Genomic DNA, 19,074 nt, shown 5'->3' with positions numbered 1-19,074 from the left:
AGGAGGTCTGGTAAAAATCAAAGACTCCCGATATATAATTGCCACACCCCCTCCCCGCCTACCAACCCTCGGCTGCTGCGCGTACTGGAACCCGGCCGGACACATGGCCCCAAGCACTGGGGCTGAGGCCTCGTCCAGCCAAGTTTCCGTGATGCACAACAGGTCTGCATTCTCATCCACAATCATATTGTGGATGAGTGATGTCTTCTGAACCACAGACCTGGCATTACACAGCAGCAGTCGAAGGTCGGATGGAGTTGTACATTCCCCAGCTTTCTTCTGGCTGTGAGCAGGCCCGGAACAGGGGATGGATATAATGCATCTATCCCTCGTTCCCCTAAATTGGCATGGCCTGCCACCTACACCTTTCCAGCGTCTGCCGCCTAGCCTCTTAATATCATGGCCCCCCACCCTCCCCACCATAGCCCTCTCGACCTTGCACATGACCCCCTCCGCGCCTGTTGCCCAGGCAGGCCTCCCTACCCCCAGTTAAGTCCGTCTAGCTGGCTGCAGTTCTATCTTGCTGCTGAGTGGCTCCTTCTCCTTATTGAGGTCAAGATATTATATCGACCTCCTCCTCTCATAGACCGCTCTCCGTGTCTTCCACGCCAATGTATGCTTGCACCACTCAGGCAGGCACCCAACCTTAAAACAACCCCCCGCCCCCCCCCAAAATATTATTATTATTATTAAGAGTAGATGAAAACAATGATGCTATTACTTCAATAAAGTTGACCGGTCACAGTGATTTCATGTAATTTAACCTATTTATAGGATTTAAAAGTGTTATATGCATATTATATAGGTGCATATTTGTTGCAATATACAATATAGGTGCATATTTATTCTGATGTACTAATATTTGTGTTTGAATATAAAAGTGTGAAAAATGTTAACATTAATGCAACCTATTCCTTCCCCCTCCCCATCCCGTAACACTAGTAATGTAACAAATGATCCCACAAGAGTTTAAGTGTAATTGGACTTGGTTGATTCTAAGAGTGTATGGGAAGAGAATGAGAAATATGGGTGTAGGGAGACATGAATATTCATTAATTGTTTTGCACAATTCCCTTGGGCAATGTTTATACCTTTTAGTGTTGAGAAACATTTAGTGGCAGAAATATTTATGGCTGCTGAATTCTGGGATACAAGCATGAGTATCCATGGACACTATACAACAATTCCTACCACAGTTACTTATTCAGAAACATAATCCGATGTCCTGTACCAACCACAACTCAGCAGTAGATGAATTCATTTGCCTGCAGTCATTTTACAGAGAATCTGCTTATACTTTTTAAATAGATAAATTGATAGATTTTTGAATGCTGTCGTTCTGGAATCTAAGATTGTATCCATCAGACAGAGCAATCGTAACTCCCTACTGCTGCTGCTGGAGCTCTGCAGAACAGCAGAGTCACTGTCATTCATGGTGGCAGCAGCGGAAGGGGGTGGGCAGGCAGCATCAGATGGAGCTGGCTGTGAAACCAGCTTGGGATCCCGTGGATTGTGGGCTGGCTCAGCCCCATCTGGGGGCTTTCTGCTGTGCTGTGCTGCTGGGGTGCTACCAGTGGGCTTTCTGCCCACCTGCACATTTGGCAAGTGGAAGTCCATTTATACAATTCCTAGTGCAGATAGTTAAAATTTACATCATCCTCCCATTTTAATTAGCATAATCACCATTATTTTGCTGCTTTACTGCAGACCAAACTGCATTCTGGTAAAAAACAAAAACATCCCCTTCAAATATGAGAAGAAAGGCTGATTAAGATTGGAGTGTTGGTGAGAGAGCATTTAACCCTTTACCTGCACTAAGTCACTCCCAAATCTGCTATTAGTCAGCTGAACAGAAAAAATACAGGTACCTGTACACACTAATATACCTATCTCCCTCCATGAGGCTAATAGCAGCTTATGGACGGGATTCAGGTTGATAAAGTGGTTCAGGGGGAAGGGTTAAACACCTCTCTCTCCTAGCATACCGGCTCCAATAATAATCCAACAGTTGCTTTAAAGGGGGGGCAGGACGCACTGGGAGATCCAGTTAAGGATGGCCTGTGAGATCATGTCTGGGCTCTTGGAGCATCTATTGAATGTTACACAGAAATGTGGCGGAGGGTTTGGGGAGGAAGCATCAACACTTTGCACATTCCCCTTTTGCATGTCCTGTGTAAATGTCCAAAGCTGTTTTCCTCCACGGTGAGATGCACATGAACTGTGCCTGTATCTGGAGATCAGACATCTCACTGAAGTGCTGACTTTGAATGATGCAGAAGAAGCATGAGGCCCTTGTGTTCCTTCTGTCCCATTTCGGAATAATGCTGAAGCTATCCACAGGTGTGAGATCTAAGAATGCATTCCATCTAACTGCTTGCCCCAAATAAATGCAAAGCTTTACCAATTCCCATGTGCATTTTGCAGGATTGTAGCTGGAAATCAGAATATTTGTTATCACATTGTTACTTTGAGAGATTCTTCCTGTAGTAGGAGCAAGCATAGAGAACCTTTGCTCCACTGACACCAAGACATTCCACAGGGATGTGTAGAAATATATATTAGATTACATAAGAATGTCAGACACAGCATTAGATGGAGATAGGCAATAACTACGTAGATATTTACTTCTTCCTTGATGAAAAGAAAGGTGGAAATTGAGGTGAAAGTCTATACATGCTCACATTCTTTTGAAAGAAATGTGGTCAGTTTTGAAAGAAGTTTGGTCAGTTTGTAATAATCAAACCACAACATCTGCATTTGGGAAAGCTAATATTGAATGAGACTCATTCTTGGGGATTAAATTGTTCTTATGGAACACATCTTCTACCTAAAACCTGCACAATTTTTGAAAATATGTATCGCACAGATACACATTCCTGATGTTGGCTTGTGAACTGTGACACAAAATTTTAAATGAGTGGTAAGAGCCTATCACCCACTTATCTATTCTTGGACTCAGGAATATAATCCTCTGAATATATAGGCTCCTGCAGCCCAGTGGTGGCTGATGGCTCTCATGTGAATGGGGCAGTGAAATCTGCTCCAGGTTTTAGTTTGGACTAAAACCAGGAGCAGATGCCACTGCCCCACTGATGTGGGAGCCACCAGCCGCCACTGCAGCAGTTGCCATTGAGAACTCTGCAGGACTCTGGTGCACATGCTGGCTTGTTTTTTTTTCTACAGTGTGGTGTACACTGCAGGAAAGACTGCACAAGAGCCACTGGATCCAGGTGATAATGTACTATTTAGTTTGACAAGCCAAGGTGAAACATTATTATGCTTTGCTGGACAAAGTAAAGGAAGTTGAGTGAAATGTGTGTTGGGTTGCATTTGATTTTTGTCTATCTGTGTAAATAATTCTGGATAAAAGTTTGATTTAAATTTCACGATAAGCATTTTTTTAAAAATCAGGCTACTCCTTATGAAAATTCTGATGAAATTTGGTCTTTACCTAAAGCCAGTGGGTGAATATCTGCAGCTGTCCTTGTGAAGTGACACATGATGATTGTTCCAAGTAACTGTGCTCCACTGTGGTGCATGCAGACTCTCGTAGCTAATGCATGATGATCTTTATCATTCCTCATGTCAGTATGTGAGCAACACATGCAAATGGCTTAGACAAACCAGGAAAAATAAAAATAGCAATTCATTGTTCATTGCAGCTACCATATGTGCAATTTCTTGATTGGCAAGCTACATCAGAAAGACTGCACAATGAAAAGAGAATCCTTCAAGGGAGTCTGTCTTGGAGATATTGGGTATAGCAAACACTGACATCTCCATTTGTTTTATAAATCTCTTGAATGTTTAAAAATATTTCAAAATATTCCTTTGACATTGCTGTAGACATGAATCATGAGATCCACTGTAAGCATATTTACTCTGATGTAAGTTCCACAGAGTTCAGTGGGTATTATTTTCAGGTATGTGAGCATAATATTGCAGCTTTGGGGAAGCTATACGGCTGTGATAGATTAAGGGTAATTAGTGTCTAGCCATGGGTAATACAGAAACTGAAAAAAAACATACATTTCACAGCCTGAGTTTGAAATCTCTGGAATTGTGCCAAATAATTGCTTCTTCTTGATGGAGGGACCTAAGGGGGGTGACTCCCTGTTCCCAAATTAATATTTAACATCGTTATTATACTAAAATTGTTGTTTGGGGGTATCCTGAAATGTATTATTAGTTTCTTCTCCATCCCTAAATGACAGTCCTGCACTCATGCTCTGAACTCTGAAGTAAACCTCGGTTCATTTGATGCTACAAAGAGGAGGTGAAGCTTGTATCTCTAGTGCAGGAAGAACAAGGATTGCAGGAATCTGTCACACCTGGAAAATTGACTGGATATTGATGACACAGAAGTATTGCTTCTTTTTTGCCTGAGTCCATGAATTGCCTCTGAAAGAGTTCACACATCTCTGAGTCATGGTTAAGGGCCTAACATAATGCTGACTGTGTGACTGCAACGGAATGTACATGTTTTTGTTATGGGTAAGCCTGAGCAGCTTCAGGACTCGTGTGTGTGTGTATGTGTCTGTGTGTCTGTGTGTGTGTAGAGATGAGACCTGGTGCCCTACTTTGGGGAGGGCTTGCCCATCACTCCCAACCAGAGTAGGGGCCAGTTCTGTTTGTGATGGCCATGACAACCACTGCCACCTACTTGCTTGCTTTATTTATTTATTTATATCCCACCCTTCTTCCCAGTAGGAGTGTTCTCTGCTACTGCAGCTGCTTTGGCAGCAGTACCACTCACTGCCCTCCACAGGTACCCTGGACACACTTTAATGGTGGACGAGTGCCCACACTTTTGAATGGGAGCTAAGCTTGCTTCCCACCCATGGTGGCCAGCCACCATCTTAAATTACTCAAAATGTAATACCCTAGCTTATTGATCCATGAAATCTATACTCATAGATCTATAATCCTACCCAGACTATAGAAATTAATAATTTTTATAGATGTATGGGCCAGGACATTTCATTTTAGGTAACTTAAGATGGCAGGTGGCCACCAAAGATGAGAGCTGAGCTTGGCTGCCATTCAAAAGCAGCACTGCTGCCTGCCACTGAAAAATCATTCAGGGTCCTGGAGGGAGTGCAATGAATGGCAGTACAGCTGGGTTGGCCCAGTGAAAGACCCTTCCAAGCCTCCGGGGCCCTCAGCTAATACCCAACCTGGCCAACTTATAATGTCAGGCCTGGTAGAGATAAAATTTAATTCTTTGTCTCCCTGCTATGGTGACAATAAAAATTGCCTCCAAAGTGCCTATTTCTATTTTAAGGGAAACCTCTATTACTGCCAAAGATTTAAACTTCTCCTCCCCACCTCCCATGATGTCAAAGCTGCTCAGAATTCCCCACAGCTGCTAATTACATACATAGAACAGAAGTAGCCAATGTAAGGCTCTCCAGGAAGCATGGTAAATGGTCAGGAATGATGAGAGCCATGGTCCAGCCACATTGGAAGGGCACCACACTACCTACCCCTGACATAACTAAAATGTGCACATTAATTGCTTTAATGTAATTTATATCTTTTCTGACTCTCAGATGTGATTCTTAAACAAATAAATGGGCCAGCTGCCATAAAATGAGGACATAGTGCAACCTGAGAAGGAATATGATAGGTACTGCAATGAACTCTGGAACTCTTTGACAAATACATCTATGAACTTTTGGAATATTGTTGGTGTTATCTCAAGTTATGTGGTTATTTTCATATATGCTGAATTTGGTACATGCTACAGAAATATATGCTGCCTTAATGGAAGGGCATTTTTCTTGTTCTCTTAACTTCTTTATTCTATATGAATTAGTGGATATGCTTCTTTCTTTCTTTTTTAAACCTTGAAGTATCCTCTTTTTATACTGTTTCATTTTAGGGAATGACATGGTAACTCACTGAACCTTGGAACAGCACACGTGGATAATTAGCTTTTTTTTCTTACTCTGCATACTTTGAACATTGTTTAGCTCTTTCAAACAGGAGGGAGGGAGGGAGATGGTGTTTAATCCTTTCCCTCTCACCATTTCCCCATCACAATCGCCTCTCCCAAGCTCCTTTTGTCTGAGGCTCGATTTCATTTTTCCAAGTTTCTTTCCTGTCAGTGTCAAATTCTATGCGACTTTATGTTTTATCTACAGATCAATTGTTCTCACTCTTACTGCTCAATACTCTTTTACCATTTACAGAAATCATATTCTTCCCCCCATCAAATATTTAAAATGGAGCACAGTAAATATCAGTTGATACAAGACTGCTCATAAGAAAGTTGCATCCACTCCTTAGCACGTTCAAGCTCCCTTAAAGTCACTGAGAATGTAATAGAGACAGGAAGTAAGGAAAGGAGTATGTCCTTGTTAAGGTTATAAGGGATAAGATTAGACACAGGCAATTCCCATAGCCATATCCATAGTGTATATGGATTAGAGAAGACACCTGCAGATACTGGAGTCTGATTTTGGAAACAAACCCAGCTACTTGCCAGTTAAACAAAGCATACAAAGCCTCTCTCTATTCTGAATGCCAACATAGTCAGTGGTATGTGCATATATTCAGTGACTTCCTAGTACTGTGTTGGTGTGCAATACTGTATGCAATGAAGCTAAGTTTATCTAGGCCTGAAACAAATCAGCAAAATTGGCTATTTACTGATAAAGCAACTCTGGGCTGTTAAATTTTTATTAACTTTTTAGTAAGATAAAGGTCTTTACTGAATCAATTATTTGCATATACAATTCTCCATAATGAATAAATTATTTTTCTATGGAAATTGGAATCAGGAACAAACTAGATGTTACATTAATTATTTTCATATCTTTTTTTTTTTTTTTAAATAGCAGCTCTGCCCTCCTCCCCATCTGGATTAGGACTGCATCATGGGAGCTGGGGGACTAGCCCTTTCCCCTCTGCTATTTTCTCAAAGAAAAATGTCCCCCCCATATAACAAATGTTGAAAGTATATTAGTGATCTATGTAGCTGAGAATTATATTTGTTGATTTTTAGGAATTAAATTATAATACGTAGTAGGATATGTACTGTAACAGAGGTGGATAGCCCCCCATGTCATTTAAGAAAAACATTTTTTTAAAAAGTTTTAGACTTTTTATTTTGACTGCTCCTATAGTCAACCACAGTGATGCCATCATGCAAAAGTTTTTGTGCTCCCCTCAATTTATGTTTATTTATTATATTGTATGCATGAATGTGTGTGTGTGTACAGGACCTAGAATATGCTACCCTCTGTAAAAGATCCTGTTTACCTGTTTGGAGACTCTGCCTGTCTGTCTCTTTCCATGAGGGGCTTAGGATGCTTGGACTAAGTGGTAAGAATGAGCTAGAACCTGAGAGAAAGACCTGCATGTATGTTAGTCCTAGGAGTGACAGAAGGAAGTAGTGTCAACATTCAGCTTCCTCCCAGGTAAAGTAAAATTTTTAGTGTTCTAAAGACCAAGCTGAAGGATGAAACCAGCCATGCAGGAAGGAGCAGGCAAGCGGAAGGAAGGGCAGCAACAAGGAGAAACCACAGAAACTGAACACAACAACAAACATAAACTTTATATTACTCAGAGAGGAGCTAAGAAAATTTCTTCTGCATTTTTTCAACCATTCTCCAGCAATTAATGAAAAAGAGAAATTGTATTCAAAAATAATCAAAGGGGAGAGAATTTGTTGGTGAAATTATCATGGGCGGGGTACAAGGCTTTTGTTGCACCTACCTTATTTTCAAGGGTGCCAAAGGGCTGTTGGGGAGTGTCCTTTCTTTCATTCTACAAATCATCTCTCCAGTGATCTGCACACTGCAGCCTCCCTGGGTGCCTGCATTTCCTAAAAATCCCATGAACTCTTAACTAGGCTTTCTTGTGTGGATGGGAAGATGAGGCAACTGCCTACTGTGCACCTCACTTAAACAAATCACTGCGGAAAGCTTTTTTAGAAGCTAAAAGGAAGGACTCACATTAAACACAAAATCAGCAAGTCCACCTATCTCAAGCAATTCTCATGCTTCAATTAAAGTTCAGGAAATGATGTAATATCTTCTCCCATGGGGCTTTCTCAGATCAGGCAATGGAGGCAGCTGGGGAGGCTGCAGAGTGCTGGAGAAATGTTTAATGGAAGGAAACACCCCACCCACAGCCACCTTGTAACGCTAAGGTAAGTTCAACCCTCCACCCACCAGAATTCTCAAGAAATCTTAATACATCCCAAGAAAGTGGCAGAAAAATAGAAACCTCTTTCACAAGGAAAGAAGAGTTTTGAGAAATTGAAGGTCAGGTTTTGCCACAGCACTAGCTAAAAGATGACCTGGAAGAATTTTATGTAGCTAGCATCAGCAGCAATAAATAAAGAAGTGATGGCATGAAGAAGGTAGCTATGACAAACTTCAGACTTTCCAAACATGCAACAACAGAAGAAGCAGAAATGCAGAGGAAGCTTCTTATATAGTGTACAAAATGGGACACACATCTTTGCTATGGTGTGATGAGGGAGCATCATTCATATGTGGAACAGCAGAATCTCTGCAGGAGAATGAGGCACGAGTTCAACTATAAATGTTACATAAAAAGCCCTGTAGGCTAGACATGACAGTCACTGCCACCTCCTCTGTTGCAGCATGTTTGTAACTTCTGAAGCTTTTCTAAGAATATGGGACATTCAGCAAGTCATCTTCAGAGCCAACTATCTGATGTCAAAGCAGCAAGCAATGGGTCACCAGTCTTGAAGCTGCTGGTTTAAGACCAGTAAGACCTAACAGTATAGGACAGGCACTGCCCAAAGAGGGAAAGGAAGATACAGCAAGAGGTAACCTTCAATGGATGGGAAGTACAAAAGAGGGCTGCTCACGCTGGCATAACCTCAAAGCGGTATCCTAAGATGCCTTCCATGGGAATGAATAACTATTGAAGTAAAGTACAAACAATGTAAAGCACATTTTTCTATCCTACCATTCTGTATACGTCTTCCAAAAGTTTTTATTTTTCCAAAAATGAAACCAAAAGTCACTATGGATTGGCATTTTGGTATGTATGCAATGTTTAATGTAAAGTGGCTTCATGCAGAGAACTAAAATGAGACACAGATGATTCATTTACACATTTATTGACTATTCTGCTTATTCTGGCAGACTGAAATGGAGAACAATGCCATTCATTTTACAGACATTTGACAGAAAATAAACAAGTATTTTGATGTTGAACAACTGTACAATACAGACTACCACATGCATATTTATATGCTGATTGGTGCAGAAATATTTAGCTGATTAGCAAAAAACTAGCATAATAACCAAAAAATCACATTTCCTTTTCATGATGTTAAAATGCAGCTGATATGGAAACATTGATACAAATACCATTATATGTAAAATTCTATTAATGGTGTAATATGGACAGCGGAAGGGTGGGGGGAAGTTAGCATGGTATGCTCTATGGAAAAACAAAAGGTGAAACCAAAACATTTCGAGTAAATACAATAATGCAACAAAGCATGTCTGATGTTGATACCATTGCAAAATGCCCTACAAGAACACTGTAATTTTTTCAGTCCTGCTCCACCCCTAAAAGACAAATAATATATATATAAGCAGCATATTCTCCCATTTTGGATGGGGCATTTTGTAAAGGCAGATGAATGAGATTAGATGAGACTTATCATATATGCATGTAGCTCCTATCCCAAAAGGACATTTTATATACTTTTTAAAAAAAAACAAATGAGGATATGTTGTTAATATAGCAGTTAAAAGTGAAATGCTGCCATTCCTTTAAAACTGAGCAATAGAAAAGACACAACTATTGTGCCATGATTTTTTTAAAAAAAATACTGTTGTGCTTTCTCCCACCCCTGCAGCATTCATAGCATCCATAGAAGAACACAATATTAAGTAAATAGAGTTCATGCTATTGTAGGTAGGAAAAAATATGGGAGATAACATTTATAATCATGAAACAGTACATATTTAGTGGTTATTTACAGTTATCTCAATGCAACAGGCGAAGTGCTGAGCTCTGTTTGTTACTGAAAACTGATCCCTAAATGTTTCATTTTGTCTGCATGGCTGGCACTGACTTGCATATGACGTACAGTACATGTCTAAAGCTCTGCATAACTTGGCAAGGATATATAGAGATATAAATCTAAAACTTTGCCCTCTTTGATCTTTTGACCAACACCTCAATCTCTGTCATGAAAGTGAATCCCAAACCTTCTTGGATAAGCAGTATGATGATGTGAACATACAGGAAAACAACAGAAATGCATTGAATAAATAAATAGATAGTAATTTCATGTAACAACCAATATGGAGAAAAGCCCATCCACGCTCTTTTCAGAAAGACATGAATACACACTGCTGAGAAGCTGATCCTCCATCATTGTGCACTTCAGTGGTAGTTGCTTACATTCAACATATGGGCAGGTAACATCCTGCAGGCCTGGATGTGGTCTCATTTATTGTAAATCAGAAATAGCTCCATTTAAAGAGAGCAGCAGCCCATTTTCTTTTATGTCTAGCATTCATTTCAATGGTATTGATCTTGATCAGCCTCCCCCAACTTTGTGCCTGCGAGGTGGTTTGGACAACAAGTCTCATCATTCCTAACCATTGGCCATTCTGGCTGAGGCTGATGGGAACTGGCGTCCAATAGCATCTGAAGTACACCAGATTGGAAAAGGCTTATCTTGATGATATAATGTGGGTATGCAGAATTGCCACTTCCAAACTAATATTACTTGCCCGCTCAACAGATTCTGACAGTTAATGAATAATATTTTGAATGCCACTGTGCTTTTGAGAACAAGCACTGAGACCACTGTGTCCTCTTTGTAGATTCCTCATTCCTCATCAGAATGCTGACAGGCTATACCGGCCAGGATCCAAACAGCCTGATGCATGAGCAGAAAGTACTGCATGTGTGGGTGATTGGCCTGTTTTGCATCCTTCTCTCTGTGTGTTTGTTTGTGTGGAGCTACATTAAGGGTGGGAAAAGGGAGTATGCAGCTCTTTTGATAGTTCTCATTGTAAGAATGCCATCCAAGCTGTATTCACACATTTGTTTATCTGGAGGAACTTCTGCTTTACTGCTGCTGTGACACAACAGGCTGCCATTCTGCACTCAACCATTCTTGGTTACATGTCACTTGCCTTCAGTAGGTGAAGCTAGCTGGAGGATTGCAGCCTTAGCAGGAAATCCCCATATGCTGCAAAGAATGCAAGGTGTTTTTTTTTACAATGTTGGATTCATTATAGTTTCAGTTACAAGAATTGAGAACCACAGTGGTTGATGTGCAAGCAATATAGGGTTGGAACAGAAGTCTTAACATTGACTTTTGTGACAATAGCTACCATATTATACAAGCAACATGTGATAAAGCATAAGTGTATTTTGTTTTTAAACATGCCTTATGTACTCACAGATGCTCTGCCTTCCATTCTCCCTTTTGTAGCTGCATTTCTTCTGTACTGTAAAAGTGGTTCTCCGTTTTTTTCTTTGTAATGTTTATTGTGACCAAATATTTCCCATAATTGTGCATTAAGGAGAACAAAGACCATCCATTAGGGTCAGTACTATTATAAGCGTTACCTGGAAGAAAAACTCTCAGTGCTTAAAAAAAATCTATTACATTATTCCATATAATTAAAAATACACCCTTAATTTGACAAATTTCCAGAGGGGTAGCCATGTTTGCAGCAAAAACAATAGTCTTATGACATCTTAATGACTAACAATTTTTTTGTGTGGGGGAGTGGCTAAGGTCTCTGATTCATGAAAGTTTATGCCACAATATATCTGTTGGTACAACAAGATTTGTCATAGTTTTTTACCTTTAATTTGGGTTTGTTTTGATGTAAAAGAAGTAAGTTACAATAATTGTGATGCAGTTGAAGCATCTGATCAACACACATACACCTGCTATGAAACTGTATTGACAGTTCTCCATCTTAATGAATATGGAGTGGTAATATGATGCCAGATATTATTGTTCCATAAGAAGCAAGCTGATAGAAAGGAACAGTGCATATTTGGGTAGCCAATATGGTGCCCTTTAGATATAGCTAGACTACAGTTCCCATTGTCCTTGACCACTAGCAATACTAACTGGGGTGGATGGGAGTTGGAGTCTGACATCATCTTGAGGGCATCACTTTGGCTACCCCTTGTCTCTCTCTCTCTAGCATACAGTTGGTTGCGAGCAATGCAGTCAGTTCAGTTAGTATACCATAGAACAACATGCCTCTTTAATAAAACTTTAGTTCTTAAATCAATTTTAGGAAGAGGGCACATTGCATTCAGTGGCAATATCTTGTATGAAATATGTATGAAAATAAATGAAACATCTTCATTTTCTATCAGAAAGAGATTCATAGAATCATAGAATCATAGAGTTGGAAGGGGCCTTGTAGGCCATCGAGTCCAACCCCCTGCTCACAGCAGGAAATCCACAGCTAGAGCATCTCCCGCAGATAGCTGTCCAGCCTCTGCTTGAAGAAATCCAGCGAAGCGGATCCCACCACCTCCCTAGGCAGTTGGTTCCATTGCCGAACTGCCCTTACTGTCCTTATATTTGCCTAGAATTCATCTTCTTGTGCTAATGATCAATCTTTAGTGGCATCAGCTGAATTGCTAACAGCATATATGAAGTCAAACTGAGGTAGACTTAGAATACTGCCCTTTAGGTATTCAGTAGCAAAGGGCTTCTAGATTATAGCATAATGGACTTGGCTTGGGGAGACAAAGGATTGTCTCCAACTAAATAGTATTCAGGGTACACCCACTGAAATGAATGGACCTAAATTAATCATGCCCATTAATTTCAAGGGGTCTATTCTGATTAGGACTAACATTGGATACAATCCAAAATCTTAACATTTCTATAGACTGAAGCAAGTAACTAGCCTAATGAGAACATTAGCAATGTATCTCACATGGTATACCAGCAGGGTTCTGAAGGTGAAAAAGATTTATTTAATAAGAAAATATTTTAGCTTTGGAACCTTAGACCTATAGCTCAAGTTGGAACAGTCGTGGTAGCCAATGAGAGTTTTCCCTGGGTAAGGATTATGAACAAAACTATGACTTCATTGAAATCAGTGACCAACCTCCTATTTTCAACCTAAGCCCAAGGTTTCACTTAGCCTTTGGTTTGGGCCTGTATATGGTTGTAAGGATAAAGGCAGATCAAGCAGGACTTCATGATGTCCAAAAAGTACGGAAATTACAGAGCAATGTCTTCTAAAAGCTAGTTAGTCTCAGTCAATGAGAATATCTACAATTAAAACAAGACAAATAAATAAATAAATAAATAAAGGAGGTTCATGAAATAGAATGGAGGTCACTAGAATTACTTGGACAGCCATGAAGAACAGATGTGTACTTTGAGACTTAATGACCAGACATTGTTTTGTGTGTGTGTGTGTGTTTTAGAAACAATGTTTAAGTCCAGGATTGAAATTCTTAAGAGAAAAACCTGGAGATACCTTATTTAAAATTAAAAGCCAGTATTAAAAGGAATCTAAGAAACAAATTAAATGACTTTTTCTGTGCTTGTAATTACCTTGTAAAAAGGTAATACCTGTTGATGATATTATTGCATGTGATCCTTACCAAACTGCAATCTAAGGGCTACTGGACTTGGACCATAGTTTTCTCTATGAAAGCTGTTTGTAGCCAATTTTTTTTAAAAAATAAAATACAAAATTAAAATAGCCTTCAAAGAAAAATAAGCTTATAAGAATCTTTGAATTCTGCCGAGTACATTATAAACCATTCTGTTGCAGCAAACAGAGTTTTAAATAGTCTACCATGGGTAAAATCAGTGTAATTGGGTTAATGAAGAAATAACAACACACAAATTAAAATATAATTTTTACCAGAAAATGAAAATTGTTAACCTTATTAGAGTCCAGTGTTGAGTTTTGTGATTTGAAAATATTTTTATGTACAGCTTCTTTAAATTTGCAGAAATAATTATTCTGCTGAAATTACTGGAATTTGGCAAAAAGGTACATGTTTTAGAAAGTTTAATTCACATGCTGGTTAATCTTATCACAGGAGAACTTGCCTCCTATTGATCAATAAGAATGCACGTGATGGAAGAGATGTAATGAAGAAGAAAAACACAGAAGTATCAAATGGTTTAGTTTCCCATGTGTTAATTGCAACAAATACACATGAAAAACCTGATAGAGTGAACCTGCTCAAAGCAAAGTCTGTATAAAACATCATGCTTGCAAATTTGAGGCAGAGCTTGGGCACATTGAAAATATCATCTACTTTGAGATTTGGGTTTTCCAACTGTGTTTATAAAGCAGCTGTTCTTGTCTGTTGATTCAAGGAAGGGCAGTTATGTCAGTATTCCGAAATTAAGAAATGATCTAAAACTGCTGTGCTTAGTGGCGAAAAAGTGGTAGGCAACTGCCCCAGTGTCCCAAAGAGGTATTAGCAGCAAGGATAACAATAAAAAACTGCCTTCTAAAAATAAGATTTTTTAACACTAGCGCGTATAGTGATTATAACTGCAATATAAAATGTTAACTTTTTAATATAAAATAATCACTTTTCATGGCCATTTGGCACATTTTATTGCCATATGTATAGGATAATGGTGTTCCTGTCTTTGTTTTGATTTTGGCAGTTCTTATATCAAACTTCCAATTTCTGGTCATTAAATCTTACAATCTTAAATGAATTTTATTCAAAACTTGCAAGTTTATCGGTGAAATCTATGCAAATAAAAATAATTTAAGATATGATTTACTTCACAAATAAATGAGAAATACTATCATTTACTCAAACAAGCAGCTTATACTTTATGAGCTTTTAAACAGAAAGCAAGATAAGTAAGTTGCTTTAAGAAGAAGTTGCAATTTTGCAACATAAGTCTATACAAATCCTCCAGGTATCAAATTGTGAAGGAAGTACCTGTGTCCCAGGAAATGGGTTTTCCATAGATCCTTGGTAGATCTCCCCACAAACCCAAACTATTTACAAATGTATGCATTTTGCAAGCTCAAAGCACCTTGTTTCACACCATTATGAGCACATGCATCAATATTTCATCCTTTCATGTGCAAATTCCAAAAATTCATTATAACCAAGAGCAAAAGTTTTTTTTTTAAAAAGACGTATCTACAACCATAAGTGAAAGGATCAAAAATATCAGACATTGCAGAAGATGGGCTCTGAAAAGAGCTGTTTATTTACTCACTGTTCTTGCATCATTTTTTCCTGATTTCCCCCCTTTTTGTTACAAAAAAGCAGATCTCCACTTTTAAATTTAACAGTACTTAAACTAATCAACTCTTCATGCCATGCAAAAATAACATTTTATGTACTTCTGAGGCTTCCCATGTTTTAGTTCATAGGCATTACTAATAGTGGTATAAAGATATGAATTTTTGTCATTATTGCTCTCTTAACTAGTCACATGCTAGTTTCCCTTGTGGGACAGTAACCAGTTTCTCCAGGATTTGTGTGAATTTCTGGGGAAAACAAATGGTTTTCCATTTTGTGATCTTCTTGGCTATTGTCTCCTTTTATTTCCCCCCCAACATGGTAAATGTCTTGAGTACAGTTGTGCCCCAAGCTTTTGGGCGAAGAAGAGCTGACTCGAGGCTCTTCCATTAAATGGTTCCCATCGTTGTGTTTATTCCCAAAGCAGTTTGTCTTGATATCCTGCTTCTTGTCATGTCTTATGCCAGGAATCTCCATGAAGTCATCTTCTTCTCCAGTGTCCATTTCAGTGAAGCTTCTCCTCTCTTTTGAAGCAAAAGTAAAAAGCTTTTGTTTTGGAAACAGAAGAGGGGACGATTTCTTAGAAGTTCCCTGGGAAACCACTGGGGCATCAGCAGCCAACAAGGGTCTGTCCCCATGTAGTGAATTCTCTTCTAAGAGAATGGTGCTGATATGCTGAGGAGGGGTAGATTGCATGAAATCTGCAGCTGCTGTCACTGGCAATGGCCTTGCAGTGCTCGGTGGTGTTTGTGGACCACCGCCTTTGTTTTCCTTGAAATTAACCTTAAGGGACCTTGCTTTTAATGGATTGCTTCCTTTTAGAGAACTTTTGGGACTCTCCATAGCGCTGTCAAAGTGCAGATGACCATGAAGTACAGACTGGGAACCAGAGGTATCCGTGCTCAAGGCTGTATTGACTGGGGAATACTCAAAGGTGGTGTCTCTGGGGGCAAACATTTTATCCTTTGCGCGTGATAAAAACTGAGAACTCTTTTCTCTTTGGTCTTCTAAATGGACGGAGTCAGTTGGGAACCTTAGCTGCAGGTGAGAACTGGAGAACAGAGGCAGGGGGGATCGGTCTGTCTCAGTTAAATCGGTTGCACAGCTGGCAAAGCTGTCAATGCTGGAAGTGCTTCTCATGTCAGTCACCACATCTTTGGGCCCTGACATCGATGGCTCTCCCTGTCCAACAACCTCTTCCATTTCTATTTCCTCCTCATAGAGGGGAGGTTTTACTGCTGGGTCTTGGTAGGTGGCATTAAGGTTAGGCTGAGACTGAGTTTTAGTAATTTCATTATATAACATTTCGAGTTTCTGAGCACTCAAGTGTTGGGGGCTGGAGGTTGCTGCGGCATTGTTGAGCTGTTCATGGGAATCTTGCTGGCTCACTTCCTGGTATTTGTTCTCCAGGGACTTATTAGAACTTGTTTCAGACATTGTCCTTCTGGCCCATTTCCACCGGCTTGGAGATAAGTGGTTATCATCAGAGGTTTTCTTTGAATTGGCTGCTTCCTCAGTCTTATCGGAATCCACAGCTACATCAATCAGTTCCATGCTGCGGGCAAAGGCGTCTTTTAGATTCATTGAGACAATGCTTCCATTTCTTTTTGCTCGCTCAAGTGCCTCCCTTCTTTTAATGGCTTTCTCCTGCCGTTTTTGTTCCTTATAAAACTCTGAAAAATTGTTTACTATGATGGGAATGGGTAGGGCTATTACTAGCACCCCAGCAATGCAACACAATCCTCCAACAATTTTACCTAGTAAAGTCTTGGGATATATGTCACCATAACCTACTGTAGTCATAGTGATGGTGGCCCACCAGAATGAGGCAGGAATACTAGTAAACTTTGTAGCATCTTCATCTTTCTCAGCAAAAAATACGAGACTGGAGAATATCATGATACCCATTGCTAAAAATAATATCAATAAACCCAATTCATTGTAACTCCTCCTGAGGGTGAATCCTAAAGACTGAAGACCTGTTGAATGTCTGGCAAGTTTAAGAATCCTTAGTATCCTCATGATACGGAATATCTGAACGACACGGCGGACATTTTGGAACTGCAGGACACTTTTGTTGGACTCGGTGAGAAAAATGGTGACATAATAGGGTAAAATGGCTAGCAAGTCAATAACATTTAATGGACCTTTGAAGAACTTCCACTTGTTCGGAGATGACAGGAAACGCAAAAGGTACTCCATAGTGAACCAAGCTATACACACAGCCTCTACATGTGCTAGTTGCGGGTTGTCATTTAGCTGTCCAAATTCATCAATTACTTGAAGCTCAGGCAGAGTGTTGAGTGACAAAGCAATGGTGGACAGTACAATGAACAAAATGGATACAATGGCCAAAATCTGTAAAACAAAAATAAGCAAAAAATTTGGTTAGAAAATCATAATGGATGTTAGAAGTTCAACCACAGAAATAGTGCACAAAGAGGCTTGCAGGTCATTATATTCAGGATCCACTAGACTCAGTAAACCGGATGAGTTCATACTAGGTCAGGGATGGGGAATTTGTGGGCCTCCAGAGGCTGTTGGGACTCCTGACTACTGGCCAATCTGGCTGGTGCTCCTGGGAGTAGAAAACAGCTGGGTCTGGATAGGGTTGGAGCCAAACTTCAACCCTGGCAAATGGAAGGGCTCCTTCTGTCCTAAGAAGGCTTTTGATCTAGCAGAGATGTCCCACTGGCAGAAGGGGAGGGGAGGCAACTTTTATTCCGAGAAATGTTCTATCTTTGGCATACTCCAAAGTCTTTACACCATTGTCAATTACAGCATAAGAATTATTGGGGGGGGGGCTCAGCAGATTTTAGCATTTAACTTTTTAGCACTTAGTTCAATGATTTGCAAGTTGAAGAAAATGGACAGCTTTAAGATTACTTGAGAAAATATTACACTACATGAATTTACCGAAATGCAGCATTTCGAAATGCATTTTTCCCTTCAGAAAAAGGCCCTAAGTAATCTATTTTTCCATTAAATGTACCAAAGCAAACTATTTTCTGCCTTAAAGTTCAATTTGGACCTATGATGTACCAAAAAAGAGAGTTTTATAAATATTTCTGAGAAATTGTTCATTTTAAACCAACTTATGTCCAATGACATAAAGATGCAAGGAAGTCCTCAAAGATCTACCTACCTACCTTTGTAGCTTGGGTTGGATCCAGATTAAGAATGCAATCCTATCCACACTTACCTGGGAGTGAGTTCAGCTGAACTCCGAGAACTTACCTCCTAATAGACAGGATTGTGCTATAAGTTAGTTTAACATGGTACCCACTATAAGCAATGGAACTTAAGGCCTGACTCATTTGTCTCATTGATTTCAATGGGACCAAAGTTCAACTAACATAGCCTGAATTTAACCTAATGTGGACAAAAACAATAGGCAGCTCTGTCCTGGTTGATGCAGCTTGATGGATTGTGATACCAATACAATTTAAGGAATCTATCCAATAGTGTCCCTCTGCTGATAGAAAGCATTTTTATCCAGTGGAGGCTCCATTAGCAGAAAAGGGGGGGAGGATTTTTTGCATGTCTTCCCTCCCTCCTGCAGCCTCCCCTTGTCTGCTAAGAGTTGCAAAGTCAGATACCTCAGTTCTACTGGACTGAATCTCTGCTTTAAAATATTCACTGCTTCATCCCATATTTTCCCTCATCCTGAGGCATGACAAAACATGAAGTATTAGAACTGGAGGCTCTAGACCTGACCATGACAGATTTGTGTGTGTGTTTGTGTGTGTGTAGACTTCCCCCCTGCAAATCAGAATTCTCCATTCTTTGCTATCTGGATGAAAGTGCATTTGTAGTGTTGTACAAATGCAGCTGAAT

At 39.7% G+C, this 19,074-nt stretch overlaps 1 protein-coding gene across 4 annotated transcripts in view; it reads right to left on the bottom strand.

Annotated features, from left to right (window-relative positions):
- Window positions 1-9,250: 9,250 nt before the first annotated feature.
- Window positions 9,251-19,074, bottom strand: part of KCNB2 (potassium voltage-gated channel subfamily B member 2) — a 306,908-nt gene continuing 297,084 nt past the window's right edge. For all 4 annotated transcript variants that reach the window (XM_061601270.1, XM_061601280.1, XM_061601289.1 and 1 more), the window contains one exon: window positions 9,251-17,595. In XM_061601270.1, the coding sequence (XP_061457254.1) occupies window positions 15,427-17,595 (2,169 nt within the window). In that variant the 3' untranslated portion in view covers window positions 9,251-15,426. The remainder of the gene's footprint in view (window positions 17,596-19,074) is intronic.

The sequence above is a fragment of the Rhineura floridana genome, chromosome 1 (assembly GCF_030035675.1).
Source record: "Rhineura floridana isolate rRhiFlo1 chromosome 1, rRhiFlo1.hap2, whole genome shotgun sequence".
Classification (NCBI taxonomy): Eukaryota; Metazoa; Chordata; class Lepidosauria; order Squamata; family Rhineuridae; genus Rhineura; species Rhineura floridana.
Note: the sequence above shows the minus strand (reverse complement) of the source record. Positions and strands in the feature narration are given on the sequence as shown.